At 29.6% G+C, this 27,479-nt stretch overlaps 2 protein-coding genes across 4 annotated transcripts in view; one reads left to right on the top strand and one right to left on the bottom strand.

Moving 5' to 3' along the window:
• The window catches only part of LOC144835840 (bis(5'-nucleosyl)-tetraphosphatase PrpE [asymmetrical]-like), a 95,847-nt gene that overhangs the window by 13,317 nt on the left and 55,051 nt on the right, over window positions 1-27,479 (bottom strand). The window lies entirely within an intron of this gene.
• Window positions 1,043-27,119, top strand: LOC144835803 (BICD family-like cargo adapter 1). Of its 3 annotated transcripts, XM_078690897.1 has the most exons (14): window positions 1,043-1,166; window positions 1,540-1,603; window positions 3,051-3,478; window positions 12,161-12,376; window positions 12,662-12,778; window positions 13,317-13,463; window positions 16,238-16,519; window positions 17,252-17,410; window positions 18,201-18,383; window positions 21,564-21,656; window positions 22,647-22,759; window positions 24,032-24,152; window positions 25,690-25,860; window positions 26,609-27,119. In XM_078690897.1, exons 3-13 carry the CDS (start codon window positions 3,197-3,199, stop codon window positions 25,852-25,854), a joined length of 1,878 nt encoding a protein of 625 aa, XP_078547023.1. In that variant the 5' UTR covers window positions 1,043-1,166; window positions 1,540-1,603; window positions 3,051-3,196; the 3' UTR covers window positions 25,855-25,860; window positions 26,609-27,119. The 3 variants fall into 3 exon arrangements, with proteins under 3 accessions (XP_078547023.1, XP_078547022.1, XP_078547024.1); XM_078690896.1 differs by lacking the exon at window positions 1,540-1,603 and having other exon boundaries at window positions 1,050-1,166; XM_078690898.1 differs by lacking the exon at window positions 1,540-1,603 and having other exon boundaries at window positions 1,050-1,166; window positions 21,582-21,656; window positions 26,609-27,118.

Raw genomic sequence — 27,479 nt, 5'->3', positions numbered from 1 at the left:
TACACATTGTTATCTGTTAATTATTTTTTAATAGTAGGCCTATTTTACAACACCTTGGCCTAATAATGATAATTTATTTTCCATTTTTGATAGATGAGTATACATTAATTAGTTAGTATGTCTTAATTCATTGTTTGTATCAAAACTACAGGGGATTAATATAACAATTGTTTCAACAATAGATAACAATAATTTAATAATAATAGAGATATATTTATTATCGAATGCAATATAAAGAAAGGCCTAACTTTGAATTAATGTGTAAGTTTATATGTGAATTTTACTTTTATTGATATCACATTTAGTATTTGTAATTTGTATGATAATGACTGTTGTCAAGCAATGTATTTAAGCCCCTCTCCCTGGTACAAATGCTATGATAACGGTTAGTCAGGGGGAGTTGTAAACTCCTTGGGTTAGTCGAGCCCTAAGAAGATGTATTTATGTAAAAATCAATAGACCTTTTGTTTTCGATAAGGGCTACATCTAATATACAATAGAGGTGATAATTATTAATACATTTAAGTTCCTAAAAAGATAAATAAATCAATGTATAGTACAGTAAAGTGAAACTAAAATGATGATTCAAGATTATATATTATTAGTATTGTCCCCCAAAAACATGAAAAATGAAGATTAATAAAATCAGACGTTCGATAGGCTATTTTGATAAAGTTAATCACTTTCATAGAAACATAGAAAAAAGAATGGAAAACAATTTTCACTTATAAAATGACAAAATAAATGGTTAAATTCAACCAAAACCTTACAATATAAAATTACAATATCTTCAGGTAAATACATTTTTTTCTATCCAATTTTTGGTCAAAATGGATAACTATTATGTGACATTAAAATAGCGTATTCAATAAAATTTGTTTTAAAGAATTATTCTTTCAGGGGGGACAATACATCTTTAAAAATATCAGAAACATTTTTAATTTTTCTAAAAAACGATTAAAAAAAATTCGTTTCGCGCAATCGAATCATCAGAGAAAATGAGTTGAGCGCCACCAACGACCAATTTAATTTTAGTGCAAAAAAAAAAGTGAACGTGTGTGCATTTGTTAAGTCAACTGAACAGGTTGTTTTTGTGGAAAGACATTGGGTTACTAAGTACAGAAACTTACGACTGAAATCTTTTATTTTGTGAGTGTAAAATACAGGTATGTGTTTAACTGAATTCAAAATGATTCTTTGTAAACTTATGCCATTTATTTTTAAGGACAGAAAAACAACAGAGGCTAGCTCTGGAAGCCAGAGAGACCATTTGGAGGGAGACAACAATGGCCTAAGCCTGAAAATAATATGGATAGCAAAGGAATATTTTCTGTTTATTTATAATTAATTGCTTATATTTTTTCACAAGGTTCATCATCAATAATTTCAAATGGCCTGAAACTATTTTACAAAAACGCAAAAAAATGTTAATTTTGACGTTTTTTGACGTATTTATTTGTTACAATAGATGTGATGTTTTTCTTTTAATATTCCTTTGTTGTTTATTAGATATTTTTTTCTTTATATTTTTATTTATAGATAATTTTTCAAGATGTTTTAATTTTGAGTTTAATGAATGTGATTTTTGACTACTTCATGTGAGGTAATAAAGCACTTTTAATAAAAAAAATTTTTTCTTTTTTTCCCTCAATAAAAAATAAAAATAAATGATAATCTATTTTGTTTATGTAATATTTTCTCTCAAAATAATCTCCCAACATCATTCTGATGCAACAGATCCTTCATTCAAACAACAATGTGGGATGATGCCCTGGGGATTGGTTGTGTAAATTTCGAATGACGAAAAAGGGGAAGACTTTAATAAAATGTGGACTAATGGGACCCTTTATTTGTTAGCATAGGCCTACTTACCTTGTAAAACCTGAAGTTTTATCTCCGGGTTTTGTTGTTTATGTACCCTAGATATAAAGAAAATGTACATAACGATAAATATAAAAACAAACCTTTGTCCTATCATATTAAATTGTTTGTATATCACTGTTTAAACTTTTTTGGGTTGCTTCCCCAACCATCAGGAGATAGCATGACTTGGCAACCAATGACTAGTTGAAATGACATCATAATTAGTGTTCAAAACAAACTTACTTTATGAACACAAATCAAAACAGGTGACACAACCTTTTTAAACTGTTTTTTTTTTAAGGAATTTTTTTTCAAAGAATGTTTGTGATCATGTGTCCATGCAAAATGATATGTACATAACATTGACCTGGGTTAATGATATGTACATAAAATTGACCTGGGTTAATGATATGTACATAACATTGACCTATGTTAAACAAATTTAAAATAACATAAAAAAATAAACTTTGAAACATTTGTTTGTATCAAATGACATCACATGACATTGACCTGAAGAAGATGTTGTTTATAACAATTAAAACTTGAAATCTAAGAAGTTGTCTAAATAACAAACAAAATTTGTCTCTTCTGCTTGTATTGTAATAGAGAAGAGTAAATTACCTTGAAAACAACCTTTATATCATGTTATTTACATAACTTTGACCAGTATTGCCTAAAAAACACTTCCTTCAACAAAACTAAGGACACCAGGGTTCATGATTTATTTACTATGGCCAAACAAAAATAATCATGTCATGGAACTACAAACATATGAAAGAAAGAAAAAAAAACACTTGACATCATGTGCACATTGTACCTGAATGTTGCAGCTGATGGATCTGATTGGCTGCTGCCTCATTCCCACCCACTTAAGTAAGCAACGACCATTCTGAAGCCTGATTCATCTGTTTGCACTGGCACGCAACAACTCAAAATGAATTAATAATTATCTGCCTAGCTTATCACAACAGGTTCTGTAACATATGCCTTTATAGACTTAAAGGTATTACTGCCTGTACCACTGTTTACTAGTATTACTCACATATTGGTTTTTTATAGTAATTCTGTTTATTACTCACATATTGTTTTTTACAGTTATTTGCCTTTGGAGTAATTTATATTTTCATGTGCGTGTTACTTTAACAAAACGAATTAACTCAATTTCTTGGGGGTTTTGTTTTTTGCAGATTTTTTAATACATTTTGGAATACTGTCGCAACAAGAAGGTTCTAAGGATTAAATGTTTTGATATTTTTGATTGAACATATTATGTTTTAAAGCACTTTTTAAAGAGTTCTTTTTTTCTGCTAAATCTTGAGTGTCTACGTCTGTCATGCTGCACAGTTCTACACCTATACCTTATGGTAAGAACAACTATTACTACCAAATGGATACGGATGAACAAAACGACCCTGCGTACGTCCAGGATTGCGCAATAGATAGTACACGGAAAGCGCAGCAGGAGGAGGATTTGGAAGATCTTTATAGCCAACTTGCCCAAAAGGAACACGATTTAGTTCTTGCTGCGGAGCTCGGGAAAGCACTTTTAGAGGAAAATAATTTATTGTTAGAAAAACAGGAAGATCTGAACACGGAAATTCAACAAGTTAAAGAGGTATGGTATAAATTAAAAAAAAAAATTGTTTATGTCAACTTTTAAAATGTTCACTTATTCACAGAAAGTATCAACTTTTTAGTGTTAAATTAAGGGTAAAGAGGTAGTATCTCTCTCTCTACTTTAAGTACAAGTTGCTTACTGTACAACACTAACTTGACAGAAAGACAACATGGTTTTATAAAACAAATACAGTGGATTACTACTGATATTAAAATATGGAATTTCTAAATTCCATATGTTTTTAGGAAAATTAATATGCAATTTATTTAAATTGATTACTTTTTACAATAATCAATTTAAATACTGTAGTCAATTGAAACCATATTGTTATTTTTGTTTTGTTTATAACAATCAATCAAGGTAGGCCTTTAATTTAAGAAAACAAATATAAAAATGTTTGTGTACGTGACTTCCGTACCATCAAAAAAACATTTAGAGGATCTGTTTTTATGAATCAGTATATATTGCATCAGGTAGTTACAATTATTTTTAATTAAATTGTTAAATTAAATTCTTAGCGCAAAATAGTTCTCTGTTTACATATATTCCTTATTATAAACAAAACATTTCATAGTTCGTTGTTTGGTACAGTAGGCCCTGTCTGTAATTTGGCATTTCTTACAATTCAACAACCATATCACTCATTATTTTCCCAATTTCATTTACAGTATATATTTTTGAAATTATTATGATTATTTACCGGAAATTGTTTAGAATCCTGGAGCCAGATATTTTCTCATGAATTAAAACATGATAATAATACAATAATAATAATATTCATAATTTCATATGTCAATAAAACATTTGTTGTTTACAAATTAACGTTAACCTTGAAAGTGCTGGATTTACATATGATTATTTATTGTGCGTGTGGAGGAATTAAATGAATGGACTTATTATAGTTCATTTTTGTATATGTTGTCAAAATAGAGAAATTCTTATTCTTAACTCATATTACCATGGACCTATAAATTATGTCTTCAAATCATAGCTCCATGAATTAAATGAATGGACTATTCATATACTGTAGTTCATTTTTGTGTATTTTGTCAAAATAGAGAAATTCTTATTCTTAACTCATATTACCATGGACCTATAAATTATGTCTTCAAATCATAGCTCCATGAATTAAATGAATGGACTATTCATTTAGTAGTTCATTTTTGTAGTATATTTTGTCAAAATAGAGAAATATACAGTAGTTTATTCTTTACTGATATTACCATGGACCTACTGTATAAATTATGTCCGCAAATCATAGGTCCATGAATTAAATAAATGGACTATTAAATGAATGGACTATTCATTTGCAGTAGTTCATTTTTGTAGTATATTTTGTCAAAATAGAGAAATTATACAGTAGTTTATTTTTCACTCATATTGCCATGGACCTATAAATTATAGGTTCATGATATTACTAATTTTTTTTTAATACATTTTTTTTAAAGGGACATATTTGTCAACAATTTTGGCACCATCAAGTGTGTGCATGTTTTATTGCTTGTTGAACCATGTATATATGACCACCAAGTATAATCCCAGACTCAAGTACAGTAAATCCCACCCCCAAATTTAGGATAAATTGTATATACTTGAGACAATACTCGGGCATACTCAAGCATACTGTAGTGTAGTGTAAAAATAGCTATTTTTGTTATTGATTCAGCATAAATTTACACTATTGATCAGTATTTATTTTTTTAATTTTTTTTTTGTAATGCAAAATAAGGAACAATAGTTTTACACAACAGAACATGGCTACATCATATAATAAATCAATATTTATTTTCATGTGTATGAATATCATACACTGTAGTTTATACATTGGTTGATTGACTGGTTGGAACAGACAGTATTCAGATCATGGAGGTATAACTAATTGTATCTCCATGTTTAGATCAATAGTAATTCATTAGTAGAACACATGATGATGCATCAAATATGACCAAACCCTAGCATGATTACCACGTGGCCTTGGTTACATCCACAGCTGATATATAAGTGTGTGTGAATAGACCTTAAACTAACATTATAACTATAATTCTTTTTAATTATTATATTGAGGTATTATAAAAACACATTGATATTGGGTAAGGATGAACTTTTGATTACACAGTACTGTACCATTTCTAAAGCTCTGTCTACACTATAAAACTTAATGTGACAAAAAATATGATGTGTCCATATAATATTGGCATAATGATGTCATATCACTACCATATTTGGGTATATCACTACCATATTTGGGCACATTCACACTTTTTTTGTCAAACTACTTTGATAGTGTAGCCAGCTAAATACACTAATAAAAGGCCAAAATTACAGAAATAATAAAATACTAGAATTTAATTCGTCACTTTGACGAATTATAGGTGATCATTTTTATCATTTTACTGAAATTAATTTTTTTTAAACATGCACGTACGTTAACATACGATCGGAAAATGTTGATGTATGCCATCCTATTATATGCTTATAGTGCTGAGTTGTGCCTATATGCCATATACAATATGTACAGTATATACTGTATATCTATATACAGTGTAGCAAAAGTGAAATTACGGGACACACATGTTCTAATTTTTTGGCATGATGACGTTATCAAACTAAACTTTAAGATGTCAATTTCGAAAGATAATTAATTGAGCAAAAAAATATAAGATTTGGAAAAAAATTTGGCACGTAGAAGCGCTGTGCGCGCTCTTTGAATTGTGTATAACTTTGACGAAAAATATGAAAAAACTACTTTTTCACTTCAACTGGCCATATGTTAACGTCACAACATCCGATAGGCTTAATTTTTATATGAATTAATATCTACATTTCATCAGCTTTCATAATAAATTATAATCATCAAGGTAATCTTCAATTCTGAAGAGCTGTAAGATATTCAAATTTACTGCGAAGGTGAAATTACACGGCCTACGTTATTCAAGTTTTTACGCGTGATGACGTCATTAAAATGAAGATAGTGTCAACTCATGATAAAGATAATTAATTAAGCAAGCACATACTGAAAGTTGTGCGAAATTCGAGCACACATAACCAAGATGCGCTCTGTTGAATGTGATAATCTACACAAAAAGATAACAAATCCTAATTTTTAAATTCAAGTGGCCATTTGATGACGTCAAAACATTTTGTACGTAAAATGTGTACATGAATTCATATCTACAACTCAATGGCTTCCAGAATAAGTTAAAAAAATCGGGGGTCATCTTGCATTCTGAAGAATTATTTTCATTTTAAAAAAGACCTATTTTTCACCATTTTCAGAACTTTTGTAAAATTAATGTGCGCATTTTGTCATTTTTAACGTGCTCGTATAGCGTTATTTTAAGTCGGAACTGACTCAAATTTGGTGAATGTACTAAGGATGGTGAGTAGAATGAGATTTATAAAAAAAATTCATATTTTTTACGCTTTTTAAGTATCGCGCGCGCAAAAACGCATTTTTGCGCAGTAATTTTTTGAAACACGCAAATGGCCTAATTCATGCTCTAAATTGATCAAAACTTAATTTTGAGCGTTTTAAATTTTTAACGCGCGATATCACGTGCATGAACCTACGTGCGCGTGCGTTTTTATTTGCTAATATTTTTACCCTTGATCTGAAGTTTACGTGTAGTGAATTTCATTAATATGTGACAATGAATTATGGAGATATGATTGATAATGTGATTTCACAAAATGGCGTATAAATGTCGTCACGGATGAGTGATCACGCTGGAAAGCTTATTAGGATTAAGTTATATTATTTGAAAGATATTCTGAAATTTTTGTAATCATTGACATTAAACTTTTTGAGATAATTGTTACACAAAATAGTGTACAGAAACAATAAAAAGAAAAAAAAAAATAATAATAAAGATTTTATACAATAACAATAGGTGATCATTTTATTCTAAATGATCACCTAAAAATATTATACATAGGGTTTTACTCAATAGGCCATAATATTATTCCACTCTATCTAGACACCATACAGATAACAGAGTGTTAACTTGCTGTACATTAGAACCAAAACATCAATAGGAACTATTGGTAAGGGTTAGATCTAGTAAAAAGGAACAGAAAACGATAGGGCTTTTCCTCAACAGGCCACAAGTATTATTCCATCTACTAGACACCATACAGAACAGATCAATATAATATGTATTGTTAGAATGTTGACTTGCTATAGATACCAATTTCAACATCAATAGGATGAACTATTGATAATGGTTACTGTAGATCTAGTAAATAAAGAACGGGAAGGGAAAAGATAGGGGTTTTACTCAATACAGTATGCCACAATTATTATTATTCCATGTAGACACCATATAGATAGCAGATCAATACAATCATTGGATTGTTGACTTAGATACCAGTATCAACAACAATGTGGACGTGTGTTCCAGTCCAACAATCTGTGAATAATATGTTTGCTTATCAACTTGAGCATTAAATTCTGATTTCATCATCTACAAGAAAGTGTTTTGTTTTGTGCAGAACATAAACTTTCTATATTAATTTTCCCAGAAATACTATATACTGTAGTTTTTTTTTAAATCAAAATATTCCATTTATACTGTACATTCCATATTTTTTATTTTGCATAACAAGAACAAAAACTTATTACATTATAATATTTGTTTATTAATTTTCCCAGAAATACAATAGTTTTTATTTAAAGATGTATTGTTCCCCAAAACATGAAAAATTAAGATTAATAAAATCAGACTTTAAACCGACCATTTTGCAGTTTTAATAACGTTATTCACATCTGTAAAAAAAAAAACCCCAAAAATAAGATTATTTCACTTGCAGTATAAAAAGACAAAAGTTATTTCTTGTTTTAAATTACATTTTTTTCAGGAAAATTTGTTTTTTGCCGATCTAGTTTTTGGTCAAAGTGAATAACTATTATGTGACATTAAAATGGCATTTTCAATAAAAAAATTTGTACAAATAATTTTTTTAGGGGACAATATATCTTTAAATTTCCCAAAAATAACAATATAGTTTTTAAATCAAAACATTCCATTTATACAGTATGGATATATTAATCATGGTGTTTTAAATTGTCATAATGCACATTACTGTATTTCAGTGTCAAAATAGGATATCAATCTCAAGGACAGTATTTCTTTTGTACCATAGCAACCAAGAACCATTTCCTTAGTAATGTCAATTTATAGTACTTGACTAATGATATTGTGTAACCTACGCAGAAGTGCGTTGATCTTCATTTCGTACCGGATTTGTTGCTTTTTTAAGTACTTCTTAAATCTAAAGAGTATGCCTAGTGTTTTCTAAACATCTTAAAGCTCTGTCCACACTATCAATTTAGTTTGATTATATAAAAAGTGTGATGTACCCAAATATGGTAGTGATATACCCAAATATGGTACTGTTATGACATCATGTCCATATATGGGCATATCACATTTTTTTTCACATAAAGTTTGATAGTGTAGACGAGGCTTAACATTTTATTTTTAGTATGCCAGTAGTTCTGATTTCAATGGCCTTTATTGTTTAGACCCTATGATTTTTTTTTTTATGAGTGGGATTGAGTAGGTTTTCATTTTACCTTGAATCGCTTACTGTAATTGAAATTATTCAATCCTTTTGTCAGCCTGGATTAGCAGTGCCCACTTCTCAAAGGGCCTGTTCAGACTTATTTATATCCACTAAGTTACTAAGTTAGCTTCATGGACCAATTGCTAACTAATGTGTGGTTCCCACTAGAGACGCAGCACAACAATGTAACGCGAAGGGATTTGAATTTTAATTAATCGAACGTCATTTGTCATTGGTCAACTCACTTGCATTGGGTCTACGTCCTTGGGTTGCGTCCTAGTGGGAACCAAGCTTAACTTTGGTTGATTGGTAACCAAATACAGTAACTAAACCTGAACATGCCCTATATCTCTTAATGCCTTTTTTTACTCTAAAGGTTTGCTTTTGAAATGTATTATTAGAATGTATAAATATAATGACATGTACTGACAAACCTTCAAAGCATCCTTTCCCCAACCCTCACCACCTCCCTGTAAATATTGTGCCTCTAATTTAGAGTGGTCCCTGTGGATTCCCTATGTAATTCCTCCTTGTATACAATGTCTCTTCATTTAAACATTGTCCCTCTAATTTAGTGTGGTCCCTAGGATTTATTCCATGTGTAATTCCTCCATGTTTGTCTCTTCATTTAAACATTATCCCTCTATTTTAGTGTGGTCCCTGAGGATTCCCTGTACAATTCCTCCTTGTTTGTATACAATGTCTCTTCATTTAAACATTATCCCTCTAATTTAGTGTGGTCCCTGTGGATTCCCTGTCCAATTTCTCCTTGTTTGTATACAATGTCTCTTCATTTAAACATTGTCCCTCTATTTTAGTGTGGTCCCTGTGGATTCCCTGTGTAATTCCTCCTTGTTACAATGTCTCTTCTTTTAAACATTGTGCCTCTAATTTAGTGTGGTCTCTAGGATTGATTCCCTGTAATCATTTAATTAAATTTACTATCCAATCAAGATGATAAAACTTACACTATGATTAATAATTTACTGGTTTATTTTGTAATGAATGAATTATAATAATCTTATAAAATCTTGATTACTTTCTATTAGCATAATTAACAATTCTTAATCATAACACTACAAATTTAATTAGAACTAAAACAATGAATCCAGTACCTTTAAGCATATTAATTTATGGTTATTTTCAGGGAATGTTAAAACGGCAGTGTAAAGCTCTGTCTACACTATCAAACTTTATGTGACAACAAAATGTGGTATGCCCATATATGGACACGATGACGTCATATCACTACCATATTTGAGCACATCACACTTTTTTTTGTTGAACTAGTTTAGAAGTGTAGACAGAGCTTATTACAACAAATGTAATGCTTGGAGTCCTATGCCATATGTTACAATAAAACATTAAAATTTGATATTAAAATATAAATTAGGCTGATCATGTTTAGAAGTATGATGCCAGGCTGATGATCTAAAGTTCATAGGTTCGTTGAGCCCTCATAAGAAACCCCCTCATAAGAAACCCCCTTTTTCCACAAGCTTTCACAAACATACTGTACAAAAAAATTCACATTTCATATTTGCCAACTTTCCCATGTACTGTACCATAGTAATATTGTTTAAAAATATCACTGATCACTTTATGTGAAGTAATAAACAAGCATATTTTTACTATAAGTTAATTATTAACATTTATTATTTTAACATTAAAGTGTTCCTTCATTTTGGTTTAAGCTCTGTCTACACTATCAAACTAGTTTGACAACAAAACAAGTGTGATGTGCCCAAATATGGTAGTGATATGCCCAAATATTGTAGTGATATGATATCATCATGTCCATATATGGGCACCTCATATTTCACATGAAGTTTTATAATGTAGACAGAGCTTTATACAGACTTACTGTATGCTAATGTTTACAGGATCTTCCTATATAACTGTTTTTCTCCTTCACAATAGCAGATTATGTTCCATTGTATTCTAGTATGTGGGTGGTGTTGAAGTTAATCTCTTCTATTTGTTAAACAGTATATCCAGCTATAGCCACATTGACATTGTTTGGAGTAACATACTGTAACATTCTTGGTATAAAAAAAAGTACAATGAAAACTGAAAATTCAAATTTACATATTTTGTTTTGTTCGAAATGTTATATAAAGTGGTGTGTGATATTGATAAACATTAATACCAACATTTGACAGACTAAAATACAATTTGAAGTACTGTATATGTGTACAGTACAGTATGTACATAAAAATATGTACATAAAAATAAAAACTTAAACTTTAAACTGAGCATTGCTTTGATGTGAACGATGTTGTAGGCAATTAAAGCCGACTGCATTAACATGCACTTAACATAAGTAGAAAATGTTGTTTATTTACATTAGTGATTCGTTAATCTCACTTGACATTTCAAAATGTTGGTTTTTCCCCTCAATCGTTCTCTTGACACTCTAACACTTTCCAATATTGACTCGTGTTTTAGTTTTACAATATGTTTTATATACAATGAATTGTACTGGAAATAACCTATTTGATAAACAGTAAATTTCATTTGTCAGATTAGCACTTTCAATTAATGTGTTGTCATGTATGCAATATATAAAAACAACATGTGCAAAGGTTTTCTAAACGTTGTCGTGAAATGATAAATTGTTATTATTTGACGCCTGTTATTGCATACAAACGAGACCTACAAACAGTCATTTAGTTGGGTTTTGTATTTTATAGGGCATTTTGTAATAATTGGGTCAGGAATACATCTTCCAAACATACAATTATACAGTACATATTTCAATTCATTTTGCTATATAAAAAAGTGAAAAAGAAAAGCAGAAATGAATAAGGCTCTGTCTACACTTATCAAACTTTATGTGACAAAAAAATGTGGCGTGCCCATATATGGACACAATGATGTCATATCACTACCATATTTGGGTATATCACTACCATATTTGGGCACATCACACTTTTTTTGTCAAACTAGTTTGATAGTGTAGACAGAGCTTGAGGCACAAGATTGTACAGTATTGGAAAAATCTCTTTAGATGATTGGCAATATACTGTGTATTGTTGTGTATATAATAATAATATCAAGCAAGGGAATGATTCCTTCGTTAGTTAATTAAATTTTCAATTTGGATTATTTCAGGTTTCTGAGCAAGAAAAATATGAATTAAGACGTCAATTAGAGCAGCTACAAACGCAATATGACAGTAGATTACTAGACCTACAAGATGAGGTTATATATCACAAAGATGAGAAAGCAAGCCAGAAAGCTGTCCGTCGTTCCTCAGAGATAAGGCGACAAGAAATTATAGATGATTTAACGGAGCAAAACCAACGTTTAACAACTCAAATGAAACAGGTACAAATAAAAAAATATGTTGTATAATGTCGAAATATATCATAGCTATTTCGTGCCTAGCTTACCTGGATAAACCAACATTAGCATCTCTCTCCAAAGAGAGGAATACGCACTAAAAGTTTCTTCCTTATGGTTCAATACTCATGGCTTGTCTCCTTGATTTTTCCTTGTCACTATTAACATTTATAAAACATCCATTACAGTTTATATCATGAATTGTTTTTGGTGACAAGAAAGTCTTGTTATTTTTAGAATATGTATGTAAAATTTCTTTTTTTCTTTTAGGCATCTCAGACTGAAATTGATTTACATAGTGAAGTAGATAAATTAAGAGAACAAGTAAATTCCAAGAACTCAACCATGCATAGCCGTAGTCAACTTTTAGAAACATTACAAGAAGAGGTACAGTTAATGTTGTTGAGACAAATGTCAGAAATTTTAAACAGCTTTACCGAAAAAAAAAAGACTACATATTCTTTTTTGAAAGAGCTATAGTGTGAAAAACCGAAAGTACTTTATTATTATCTTATAATTATGAAGTTGTAGTTGTTTTTCGCTATTGAGAGGGGCGGCCAATTTAAAGTTTGCCTGCTGTGGTGTCCCTTTTCCACTTATATTTATTTTTATTATTGCTATGTTCATTATTGGTTGTATATTTATCATTTTGCTCCATTTGTGGAATTAAATGTTATTATTATTTATACTACATACCACGTTTTAAAAAACCACTTGTTCATTTGGTCGACACCCTAATTAATCATATGCTAAAGTTGATACTTCCTTCTATACCCACCCATTTTTCCTACCCCAGAGCTATAGCACTTAACCGATTATATCCGTTAACACTAATTTAATTAATTATTTAATTAATTAGAGCATTATTCTGTTGTGTAAAATAATTAAACATTATGTTTGTTACATTTGCTTTCATTTTTTGTAGGTTGAAATATTAACCACCGCAAAATCAGAATTAGAAAAACGTCTAAGTATTGGATTAGAAGAAAGAAAATCGTTAACTTGTTCTATAGAAGAAACTAATGATAATGTACATATGTTAGAAAGACGCAATAGAGAAACAGAAGCACAAGTTAGTATCATCATCATTATCTTGTCAGTAATTAAGAATTTGATAATTAGTTAATCAACATCATATTCAGTATTTTTTTTAATTTATTTTTTATTTCATACGATTCCAACAGCGAGCACAAACTCGCCAATTACAGGATGGATAAACTATTTAATAATTTATCGTGCTTATAAACTAAGTCTCATTTGAGGCTTAGGGAGTGGAGTTGTAAGAGTCATGAGTTACAACCCTGACACTAGGTCAGGATTGAACCCTGGACCTTGGGATTGGAAGACAAGCATGTTAACCACCAACCTAATATTCTAATATTTTGATATCAATCTTTAATCATCACATAACCCATCTGTTTCCTCATTATTATGTCATCATCATTATTATTATCACTATTTTATCATATTTTAATCATCATTTATTATATTTACATTATTTGTAAAAGGCAATATTATGCCATGTCTGGAGAATAATAATAAAATAAAAATAACATATACTAATAATTGTTGATAAAGCAGCTTCCTCATTATTATATCATCATTATTATTATTATTATTATCAGTTCATCATTAACTTTATTATCATCAATATTATCATATTTTAATCATCATCATCATTTACTGATAATATTGGAAAACATTATTTGTAAAAGGCTGTATTAATTACAATGTAGTATTCACAGAAATTCACAGAAAAGACGCGACTGCTAAATATAAATTATAACCATCTCTTCATATTAACCTCAATGATGTATTAATTCAATCTTGATAAACCACTTAAAGTTTTGAAAAAATAAAATACAATGCATTTCTGCCATTATATATCATCAGCAAAGATCTAGTTCTACAATGGCAAATGGATAAATACTATTGATTTGTAATGATGTCACAACATCGCGTGAGAAGAAACGGTTCGCAGTAATTTAAAGCAAACAATTGAAATCGTTGAAGACTAATACCTCTGATGAATTATATAATGGAATATTTTAAAGTACCCGAGTTATACTTTATAATCTTATAAAAACATGTCTGTATCCGCTTTCTTTCGTGTTATAATATGCATATATTCGTTACCACTACCTCTTTGATCATTGTATAATTAATTAAAAATAATCTCGTACTTAAATGCCTATAAGCCTGTCTTTCATCATCGCTAATTTTTATTTTGTCGACTACCAAATTGTCCCGGATTGCGTCGGATGTCAATCTTTCTAATTCATATCATGGAGACAGTTTGCCGACAGAGTGCAGTTTCCATGGCAACAGGTGATTAATTTTTCGGTGAAAGTACTCTAAGGATAAATCCTACGAATGAGAACTGTCTGACTCCCGCTGTTTGTCAAACTTGCTTTTTATTTTTATTAAATTTCCAGTTTATACTTTTATTTAACCTTGAATATTCCTTGAATCAAAAACTGATTTTAAATTGTAGAAATTAAAAATTCAGATATAAAAAAATATATATTTTTCGTATTTAAAAAAATATGAAAATTTAAATACAAATGAAGTTAATTTTTGTACATATTTAATAAAATATGGATATTTTTTGTGTTATTTAATTGAATATATTATTAATAATTGAAATTATTTGAAGATATATTTGTAGTAACAAGTATGAAATGTATTATTTAGTCTGGGTAGTACATATTAAAATGTATGACTCTCTATTTCTACTCTGTTTCACTATATTTATATTAAGATACAAGATACATGAAACTTTATTTGTCTTGGTAAAAAAAACAAAGAAATATCGGCTGTCAGTGTCAGCAAATCCGATTAAAAGATATATATATATATAAACTGACTAAAAATGACAAAAAGTGTAAAAGTATAAAACAGTAACATTAAAACTGGTTTCCACTATCTATATATACATTTTTGTTTACTCAACATAAAGCATTTCATTATAAATAATACAAAAATATTAAAATATTCTAGAATGATGACATTTCTACAATTATTTCATTCATTCATATTGCACAATGGACAAAGAACTCATTGTTTTATTTATTTCATATGTCAGTCAATTGTCTCACTCACTATAAATCAATAACATCAATTGTATTAATCTAGTTACCTGTGTGCAGACGTGTTGCCCTAATTCTACTATAAACATGATTTTCATGGTCACTTTTAATTATAATAGTAAATCATCAGGTATCACGCGATATGAATTATTTCATAATCAAAAGCTGTTTCCTGTTAAGTTTGGTATTTTAATAACCATTATATATTATAAAAAATATAAATGCTGTATATTAATTTAGGTTTTTTAAATATGTTTATTAAAATCATATGGAATGATGCGATAATATTCTCAGTGGCCACCACATAAATTAAAGAAAAATGACATTAAAGCAATTATTAGACAGAATTTTAAACATTAGTAAAGAATCCAATAAAATCATTATTAAATATGATTACAATTAATTTAATATTCATTTTTCTTCCTAAAATAAAACAAATTTAGCCTCCATAAAAATATGTGTCTATTTCGTGCCTAGCTTACCTGGATAAACCGACAATAGCCAGTGCTCTCAAGAGGGAGGGCTTAGATACGAAAGTAAAAAGTTCCTAGAACATCCCTGTACCATAATAGACTAGGCTGCAACCACGCCCTCATGTGGGAATGTACCACCGTCATCATTTTCTTTCAAAACTGTAATTTTGTTGATATGTCTACTTTAAGATTAAAATGATCAAGCATGTTATTATTACCAACAGACAGACTGACAAACAGACTAACTGAAAAACTAAACTTTTCTATTTCTGATTAAATTTCAGTTGCGATTAAAAGATTCAGAACTTAAAGAACTCCGAGAACACAACCAACAATTAAGTGAGCAAATAGAAAGTCAAAAATTGAAATTCTCTCTTGATGAACCATACCACGGAAGTAATTCTCTAATGGCAGAGCTGGAGAATGAACTGTCCATGTCTGTGTCAAACTCTGCTACAGGGTTTGCCATCGGGAATTATAACGAGATCGAATGTGATGATGATTTTGAGGACGACGACGGCAACATGGAAGTTGAACTACCTGGAATGAGACCAACCTTTGATCAGGTAATTTAACAATTATTATTTTAGTAAATAAAATTGACCTTTGAGACGTATCTTGCTATGATTACACATCATAATGTTATTGATTGAAAGCACGAAGAAGAAAAAAAATTCCACATTTAGTATTATTAAACCGACTATAAAAAAACAAAAAATATGTGTGTCAAAGTCAACTGTTTGAAACCCTTTAGGCATATTAGCGTATTATTATAGTATGATGGTTATTCTGATACTTATTAAGAGGTTAAATAAGTCAATTGAGGCAATTTATCTTAACCATCTTAAAAGAAAAACTTTTTTTTTTCAAAATCATAAAATGAAATTGTTTTCGCTTCAAGGGCGACAAGCATCTGTATAGAAATGTTGATGCTTATTTTTGATCACCTAAACACTAGCTTACCATTAATGTAATATATCAATTTGCAATTTAATGACTAGTTCTTGTCAGTGCTATTGTGTACAGCCAGTAGGATCCATCTTAAATATGACATTTTATTGGATTTTGACAAAGGTTGTGAAAAAGCTTAAATATAGCGATCAAAAGAAAGAAAAAAGAAATCTAAAAATACATTTCGAATTGTTACATTAATCATTTAGTATATAATGAAAAACTTGAATTCTAGTCGTAAACAATTTGTGAGATTTTGAAAATCAAAAGCGTTTGAAGTCTTTATTACTTCAGTGTTTTTCCTTCCTACATCTTACACAAAACAAAACATTTTCTTTCTTTTTCAGAACATTTATTATGGAGTTTTTACTGAGCTTTTGCAACTTTTAGCAATATTAAAAGACGATAATTTAGAAGATGATGATGATGGTGACAATTTAGGTGCAATAACAGAAGATACAATTGTGGACTTGATAACAGAAATAAAGCAGCTTGTGGAAGCCAAGGTAACATCAATTGATAACATTTAGTAAATGATATAACATATTGATAACATTAGTAAATGATATAACATATTGATAACATTAGTAAATGATATAACATCAATTGATAACATTTAGTAAATGATATAACATTAATTGATAACATTTATAAATGATAACATTTAGTAAATGATTGATAACATTTAGTAAATGATATAACACCAATTGATAACAATAGTAAATGATATAACATCAAGAGATAACTTTACTAAATGATATAACATTAATTGATAACATTACTATTAAAGTTAACATAAGCAATTGATAATATTTTTGATTGATAACATTAAAAATTGATAACATTGTTTAGAATTACAGTACAAACACAACCCTAATGGCCTTTTCACATCAATTATTGACGAAGATTTGCCAAACTAAATTTACTTCAACTGGTATTAAAAATGGTCTAAGAAAATTATATTAAATAAATAAACATTTATCTAACATAGACCAAGAGCAACCAAAGGCTAAATTTTGTAATTTTGGACTTGATATCTATTTTAAGCTCTGTCTACACTATCAAGCTAGTTTGAAAAAAAAAGTGTGATGTGCCCATATATGGTAGTGATATGCCCAAATATGGTAGTGATCTGACATCATCATTTCCATATATGGCACATTAAATGTTGTTGTCACATAAAGTTTGATAGTGTAGACAGAGCTTTAGGAGAACACTGTTATCATATATTTTCTAGATGATTCTTAAAATAATATTTCTTCAATTTATGTTTTACATATTTTTGTCTTTTTTTAGATTTCCAACTCTCGTAAGTCGAAGACTGATGAAATAAGTGCGACATTGGAGTCTGAACTTGAACAAATGCGAGACGAATTGTACAAAACATATAGCCAGCTGGAGGTCTTACAGACCGAAATAAGCCGACAAGACAAAGAACTACGTCAGAAAACAATAGAAGTTGAAGCTGTAACCACGAAGGTAAATCAACGATGAAGGGATCATGTGACTTGTAGTCATGTGATTTATGGTCATGTGATGATGAACACTGCTATTTATATATTTTTTATTTTACGTAGTACATCCTAGTATCTTTCTTAATATCTATAATTTATACCCCCTTCCCCATCATTTTTATTTTTCTCATTTATTCCTCCTTTATTCCCAAAAAAAATTATAAAATATTTATGTAGCCGTTCAGGTTAAAAAAAAATTTAATTGGAGAGGGAGAAACATGAAACACATTGAAAAATGAATTATATTTATTGAATACAAAACGATTACCTCATTGTATATTGATACATACAGTAGATATATAGTGCCTGTCAAGAGAACATACAACCATACACTCTCAGCCTTTAAGTTGAAGCTTCTAAAATTGGTTAGTAACAACATAACTGCAATATATATATAAAAGAATAATTTAATTTACCTTAGCCATTTTGTATTCAATAAATTGCAAATTTTGTCAATGATGTAGAATCAATAACCATGTTGTTGATTAATTCTAAACCATTGTGGGAGTTGATATCCAAGGCTAGTATAAGATAAATTAAATTAAATATAACCTTTTGTATTAAATGTTGTACTTGAGAAATAATATAATTATATCTGTGTTGCCTTATATTCTTTCTTTGTTTTTCTGTCTGCAACCAACATTTTTCTAATTTGTAGAAATTTATTTCAGTTTAATTGATTGTTTTGTGATTTCATTAAACATGATGCGGTAATTAAGCGAGCTTAATGAGCGCTTTTAATTGACAGTTCACTTGATGAGGAATATTTGTTAATGTTCATTAAACACAATGTATTAGCTTAGTGAGTCTTTGTATGTGGCCGCTTCATACAGTGTTGATGTATGTCTCTTTTAAATGCAATTGCTAAATAGCTGATGTTACAACTCGTAGATGCTTAATTAGTTTGCTACGTGACTTAGTAAATTGTGGGTGGTCTGCTGATTGTGAAAAGTCAACATTGATATTGTATTAGAAGTAGAAAATATAGAGAGGGACGCTTGGAAAGGGATTCAAAATTACTATAAAATAATGACAATATATTTATTTTTTATGGGAAAATAACTTATTCACCAGAATAGTGTTCATCCACAAAATAATATGCAGACAATTACAGTTGCTCTGTGTAAACATAAAATTTGTTATTTTTTCATACAACCACTTGATTTATACCACCAATTTTTAAGCTAGTCTTGGATTCCGGTCCAGTGGCCAGATAAAAATCATACAAAAATGGGTGTTAATGTTTAAGAAATAGGACCGACTAATTTCACATTTCGTACAAGAAATATGCATGAACGACAGAAAAATGTAACATAGCCCCAAGTTTTTTCTGATCACTGGATTGATTCCAAGCTTAGTATGAATGTAGCGTTGCTTTGATGACAACAAAACACATTATGTTGATATATAAAGTTTGTACAAGTGCACCACATATATTTAGTTCTGAAAAAACTGCTGAGTTTCTTGACGTTTCGATCAATATACTTTGATCTTCCGGAGTTGTGAGAACAAAAAAACATGTCATAAGTTGATATAGCTGACATCGCCATACAATAATCATTATCTGACAAGCAGTTTTAAATTGGATTTCCCGTTGACATTTGACCTATTGATTAAACCCAAGTATATAATCTAAAGCCATCTGTCTCCAAAATCTAATTAATTCTAAAATATAACAATTTGCAGAAAGCTACATACATTTTAATGTGCATGTACAAGGTGGACTGCTATTATTATCATTTCCACAAAGAGACAGAAACCTTGCTGTGAAATAATATAATTTGGGTGACAAAGTTGTGATACAGTGTACAGAACCTTAATATTGGTCTTGTAAAAATAAACTATACTTGGCCGAGGGAATTGGAAAAGATTTGGGGGTGGGATTATACTACTTGAGCATGGGATTATATTCATCTATATATAAAAATATGTACAAGAAGTTAAATTATTACTGGCTGCCTTGTGTAAAATTCTAAAAGGTGGAATGGATAGAAACACAGACTTTGGCGTGAATGATGATAAACAATTTTCAATTTGAGTGGTTGTAGTATTTTACCGGTAATACCGGTGATATAAATTTTAAAATAGACAATGTAGTTCATTAAGTATGTGGTATTCATTCAATAATTAACATTAAGGTGTTATGTTTTTATGAATAATATTTTGCTAAGAGATTATTTTGATGTGTGGGAGGATCGAGACTTTGTACTACGCCCACTGTATCCTTAGATGAATGACATTTTCTTTCAGTTTTTGAAGGATGTAATTAGGATGGCCTCAATAATAGTAATTACGATGATAAATAATTGCTTTTAGATATTAATTAAAGATAATGATGAATGGTGCGAGTTAGGGTGGGGTGGTTGGGTGCTGGGGGTCGTGGGTAAAATGTATTTATTTCATTAGAGGAGATGTAATGATAGAGATACTGTATGCAGATATGATGATGAGTATAATGATGACTATATGATGGTTGTGGGTGTAACATGTACTTAATTAGAGGAGAGAGGATAGTCAATATGATGATGACTGTGAGTCTTTATAAAAGGATGGTCAACAATGATGATGCTTAATATGAATTATAAAAATGAGGTGTAAAATAACCAATTTTTGTATTTATAAACTTTAAAATTGCTCTGTAAATAACAACCTGATTCTATGTACGGACCACATGGCATTAACTGTCCTGTATTATAGTCAAATTCTGTAATATACATTGTACAAATGTATCACTTGTGGTTCCTATATTACAGGCATCATGTGACAAGTATGTGATGGTTAGATTAGGCTTATGGCCTATGATACAGGCATCACATGTGACAATTATGTAATGGTTAGATTAGGCTTATAGCCTATGATACTGGCAGCACATGTGACAAGTATGTGATGGTTAGATTAGGCTTACGGCCTAGCATACAGGCATCACATGTGACAAGTATGTGATGGTTAGATTAGGCTTACAGCCTATGATACAGACTAGTATTTGATACTGTATCACAGAATTTGCCTACGATACTGTATAAATATCATATTTACTACTTTACAAGTTGTTCCCACACAGAAAGCTTCCAAAAGCTCATTTCATTCCACCTTGCATCAGTCTTAACCCCTCTTCGCTTTCTATCTCTTACTCAACTCAATCCAGGCATGCTTAAACACACAGGTACCAGACTTCGAGGAACACGAGACTCATGATTTGATCTCGCACCTGTTTCTTGCCCACGAAGATCTCACTGAGGTAGGTGTCACACATCCGTTCTCATCATGTATCTTTATCCAACATTTCATTGACATATTTTAAAAAATATTCTAAAAGCATGTACACTCATTTTGAAATCATTCTGGTTAAAATGCATGACACAATAATAAATGCAAGCATGAAAGTGATTTAATATTTTTATTATATTTGTAGGTGGTGTAAAGAAACATTAAAAATACAGTAGAACCCCTTTTTAGGACACCCCATTAAAGAAACACTTTTTCCTGTGAAATAAATGGTATTGTTGTAACACTACCACCAACCCCTATTCAATGGAGACTTGTTGGCCCTGAAGGTGTCCCCTTAATAGAGGTTCTACTGTATAAACATACCTCACTGTATTTGAAACACTAAATACTAATTTAAAGAAATGAGAAATATTTTATTTATATTTTGACAGGTTAGTATAACAATTGCTACATCAAGTAAATTTGCATATTCCACTTGTATAGCCAATCATTGTATGTTGTTTGTGGATTTTGTTTAATATGCTAATTATGCTTTTGCATGCATGTTTCAATATGGCTTAATGTTAATATATGGTTCTATGTATTTAATAATCTTTGATTATAATTTAAGATATGCAATATTTATTTTTTATTTGAATATGGATATTATAATATTATATAACTATTTTAGTTTTATTTTACTTTTTTATATGATTTTTCATTTAAAAATTGACACAAAAATTGTTTGTTTTCAATAGATTCTGTTGCAATTTATACTCCATTTATAATAATCATTAAATGTGTGTATTTAATTTTAACATTGAATTTAATGTTATTTTGCTGTTAAGATATCAGAACATGATTCTGTGCTGCAGGAACTGGAACTAAAACATAAAGATAGCTTATTGACACTATGATTGTTTGTTTTCAATAGATTCTGTTGCAATTTATACTCCATTCATAATCATTAAATGTGTGTATTTAATTTTAACATTGAATTTAATATTATTTTGCTGTTAAGATATCAGAACATGATTCTGTGCTGCAGGAACTGGAACTAAAACATAAAGATAGCTTAACAAAAGATCACATGATTCAACAACTTCAAGAAGAACGTGATAAAGCTCAAGCCAGGTAATGAGAAGTTTACTTTAAGCTCTGTTTACACTATCAAACTAGACAAGAAAAGTGTGATGTGCCCAAATATGGTAGTGATATGCTTAAATATGGTAGTGATATGACATCATCATGTCTATATATGGGCACATCATTTTTTTATCACTTAAAATTTGACAGTGTAGACAGACTTTAGTATACTTTGAAATGTTATGTTATTAGTTATTATTATTCAATTGTATATCATCACCAGTTATGCCACTTGTTTTTCGTCATGACACTTTCCACTATTTTATGACATTTTCCTCTGTCGAAAAAAGAATTATTTAAAAAAATTGAGCACTTTCTTAAAAATGTGTTTATACTTTTCTTCTTAAATTAAAAAACTCTGTCTACACTATCAAACTTTATTAATAAAAAATGTATTGTGCCCATAATAATGAACATGATGATGTCATATCACTATAATATTTGGGTACATCACACTTTTTTTTCAAACTAGTATGATAGTGTAGACAGAGCTTTAGATGACAACGTACATACCTTTAATAAAAATTTCTTTAAGAATTGTACATATAAAAGTTATCAAAAAACTATTTGATAGTATTTTTTTGTAGTAAAATAAATCACCATCTACTCTGCGTAACTAGGTCTTTAGATGACTATTGAATTGCTTTTAAATTTAAAATAACAAAACTGTAATTTATTACCGATTTCCAAAAAAAAGAGAACAAAAAGAGAAATTACAATAACCTTGAAGACAAAAATCACAGCCATTAATACTAATGATATTTTCAAGGCTAGCATAATAACCAGCTATACATCAGATTTGAAGAAATGAGAATAAATCACTTTTTATCGTTTTAATATCCTAGACGTTGGTCTTTTATTTTATTTTTTTCATATTAAGAGACGCACAAAATGTAATTCAATTTAATTTTACAATGAAAATAAATTTTAATTTTATTTCTTTTATTTCATAAATATTCTAGATACACTGTAAGCATATTGTGATATTTTTTGCCCCTTTGATTTGATATTCTTGCAATTATAGATTTCCTATGAAATAAAATGGTTGCTTTTTTATTTAAAACTTTATCAACTTTATTTTTTTCAGCAATAAAATCTGGTCAAGTCAAATTAAATCAAATCTTTATTTGTTCTATAATATAAAAATTTGTACATAGAAAAATTGTTTTCTTTGACAGAAATGGTAAACGAACAAAACATTCACAATTACATCATACATTTGATCAACTTTCTATGAATTCTTTGAATTGTTTTTTACAGGATTGATGCGTCAGAAAGAGAAATTGAAAAAACCAAAATGGAATTAAAAGCACTTGATTCTCAATTGTTGAGTACAATACAACAAAAGGCATCATTATCACATCAGTTGGATGAATGGCAGGTAGGAGAGCAGCTGATGTGTAATCACTGTCTATTCTCATGTAATGTGGTGGTGGTGGTTGGAACAAGTACATACATAATCATTACTTGGAAAAATATAATTTTGCCAATTGTAGTACTTGCTTTATAAAGTTTGTTTGTTTTTTAGCAAGCACGATAGTGCCCTCCAATTTTCAAGTTATTCTGAATTTGAAATTCAGATTATGCCGGTTCATTCATAACTTTAAAAAAAAAAAAAAAATTTGTATTCTTTTAACATGAGCCGAAATATCAACATTATACCTACTAACTCTCACGCATAATGCGCGAGTCTCACACATGAGGGCCGATTTTTCATGCTTCACGCATACGTGGCTATTTCTTACGCATCCATAGAAATATTCAAAAAAACATTATTTTGAAATTAACTTGCTGTGTACACTGTGAACTCTGTCTACACTATCAAACTAGTTTGACAAAAAAGTGTGATGTGCCCAAATATGGTAGTGATATGCCAAAATATGGTAGTGATATGATATCATCATGTCCATATATGGACACATCACATTTTTTTGTCACATAAAGTTTGATAATGTAGACAGCTTTACAGTTTATAGAGAAGACTTGTTTCAGCATCAGAACTAGGAGCGAGTCAATCTCGAACCCATTCCAATATTGTTGGTCTTAAAGTGCTGAACTCAACAGATTTCCTATATTTTGCATTGTAATAATAGACCTACACTAAGTATTTCGTAAATTTCAATTCAATTCAACAAGCATTTATTTCATCAAATGCCATACAAAAAATTTGGTTAGATGCCTTCTGAATATTTATGTTGTAGATCATTTCCTGTGTGCAGGAGGTTGAATATTAATCAAAATAATTAACGGTTTAAATCTTTCACCTGTAGCACATCAGAATAATTTTATTTGCAAATCCAGGGACCTAGATCAATGCAGTCACGCACGACATAGTACACCCACTGTACTGATTGCGTGCAAACAAACGTTGCTGCAATTATTTTGAACTCATTTGCAAAATTTGCTCTCCCCAGCTGAACATAAATAGATCAGTCTACCTTGTAGATATAAATTAGTTTTTGTCATGGTTTGGTTGAGTGCGTTGAAGGATATGGATATTAACAGAATATTAAATAAATATATATAATGTGATGATTGTATTTGAATAGCATTGTATTTGTACCATATGCTTACAAGCAAAATATCCAGAATGGGGATGCTTATGAGGCTGAGAAATACCAAAATTCCATCTATTTAGCCACCATATATTGTAGTGGATAGTGAAAAAATGGTATTTCTTACACTATCAAACTAGTTTGACAAAAAAAGTGTGATGTGCCCAAATAATAATGGTATAGTCTATATGCCCAAATATGGTGGTGATATGACATCATCATATCCATATATGGGCACATCACATTTTTTTGTCACATAAGTTTGATAGTGTAGACAGAGCTTTAGGAGTAAAATTCACTTCCATCTCTAACTAAACCTGAACAAAATGTAACCATCAAATTGTTTTAATTTAAAATATTTAGGATGATATTCATCAACTTCTGGACAAACGGTTAATCTCCGAGCTTAGTGAGCAGGAAAAGCTATATCTGAAACAACAGCATCAGGCGTCAGGTAGTAGTAGTCCAGAAGAAAAGAAAGTACGCTCGTCTCCACGAAGGTTTAGCCTCTGGTCTAGCAGTAGGTGACATTAGGTAAGAAATTGTCCTTCGGATTGGTGTCAGGCCGTTGGTCCTGTTTGTATACATTGCTCATGAGCACGATAAAGAACTGAGCATATTATTTGGTAAAGAGCAGGGGTCTTTTATCAAGCTTCTTAAGCTCTGTCTACACTATCAAAAACATATGATATGCCCATATATGGACATGATGATATATCACTACTATATTTGGGTATATCACTACCATATTTGAGCACATCACACTTTTTTTGTCAAACTAGATTGATAGTGTAGACGGAGCTTTACATTAATGTTTATATAAGACATTTGTTTTCTTTCAAGCTCTTAGTTGCCATGGCAATAAAACGACAACCTATCACAATTTAATTGACAACAGCTTCCGGAAACCTTTTGTACTTTCGTAATTATTGTATTGCTTTTACATCTCATTATACAATGTATAATACATATATTATTTCTTTGTATTTCTTAACAAAAAAGCATATTTTTTATGATATATGCAATTCATTTTTTTTTATTGTCAAAAATATTGCAAAAATATTATTACATATTCAAATTAAGTTTTTACAAAAGGCCAAATAAAAGTGTCTATAGACTACTGTATAGATATTAATTTTACAATGAACAATAATATACTTTATTATCTAACATTTTGTCAACAATATCTTTTTCATTTTGTTTTCTTTTATATAAAAATACTGAAAAATAATTGTATTATATTATAATATTGTTCTCTTAAACAATCTTTTTTTTCTAACAGAGTTTATTGCTGTACATAACAGGACACATAGGCTGCAGACTGCTGATACAAAAATTTGGACATACATCATCCTGATCATTGACAAAGATCTTTAGGAATGTATCAAAAACTAATTTGAGTTTAACAATCCGTTTCGACATTTGTTTTATTTTATGTAACTCTGTTATAAAAACTAGGTATGTCCTTATTCATTATGCATATTGATGAATTTGATGATACAAAATTTGGACATCATCCTGATAATTGACAAAGATCTTTAGGAATGTATCAAAAACTAATTTGAGTTTAACAATCCGTTTCGACATTTGTTTTATTTTATGTAACTCTGTGATAAAAACTAGGTATGTCAGTATTCATTAGTCATATTAATGAATTTGATGATACAAAATTTGGACATACATCATTCTGATAATTGACAAAGATCTTTAAGAATGTATCAAAAACTAATTTGAGTTTAACAATGCATTTCGACATTTGTTTTATTTTATGTAACTCTGTGATAAAAACTAGGTATGTCAGTATTCATTAGTCATAATTAATGAATTTGAGTTAAAATTGATTTTTGGAACATACATTTTATTCAAGTTAAAAAAAAATTATGGTGTTGATACAGTAGCCTACCGTTTAAATCATTTATATACTTAATGAAAGATAAATAAAAAAAAAATACTGCAAATTGTTTAAAGAAGCCTTAATATTGCACCTTGATGTAGATTAAGTAGAATTTAGTAGTAAATATATTGTAATTTATTTAATAATAACTGTGAGTGTTATGTTTCACATTTTAGACATTTTGTGTCACTCTGCACTTGATAAACAAATTATAGATATCTAAATAAGGAGTAATATAAGTAGTTCTATAATTAAGAAA

This window comes from Antedon bifida, chromosome 2 (genome assembly GCF_963402885.1).
Source record: "Antedon bifida chromosome 2, ecAntBifi1.1, whole genome shotgun sequence".
NCBI lineage: Eukaryota > Metazoa > Echinodermata > Crinoidea > Comatulida > Antedonidae > Antedon > Antedon bifida.
This window is presented reverse-complemented; position numbering and strand designations above follow the sequence as displayed.

What these genes read in the sequence shown, in the direction of transcription:
- LOC144835803 (XM_078690897.1), top strand. Translation starts at nt 3,197, where the DNA reads ATGCTGCACAGTTCTACACCTATACCTTATGGTAAGAACAACTATTAC. An exon ending in CGTGATAAAGCTCAAGCCAG is followed by an intron (nt 22,760 to 24,031) that starts GTAATGAGAAGT and finishes TGTTTTTTACAG; the next exon opens with GATTGATGCGTCAGAAAGAG. An exon ending in ATCAGTTGGATGAATGGCAG is followed by an intron (nt 24,153 to 25,689) that starts GTAGGAGAGCAG and finishes TAAAATATTTAG; the next exon opens with GATGATATTCATCAACTTCT.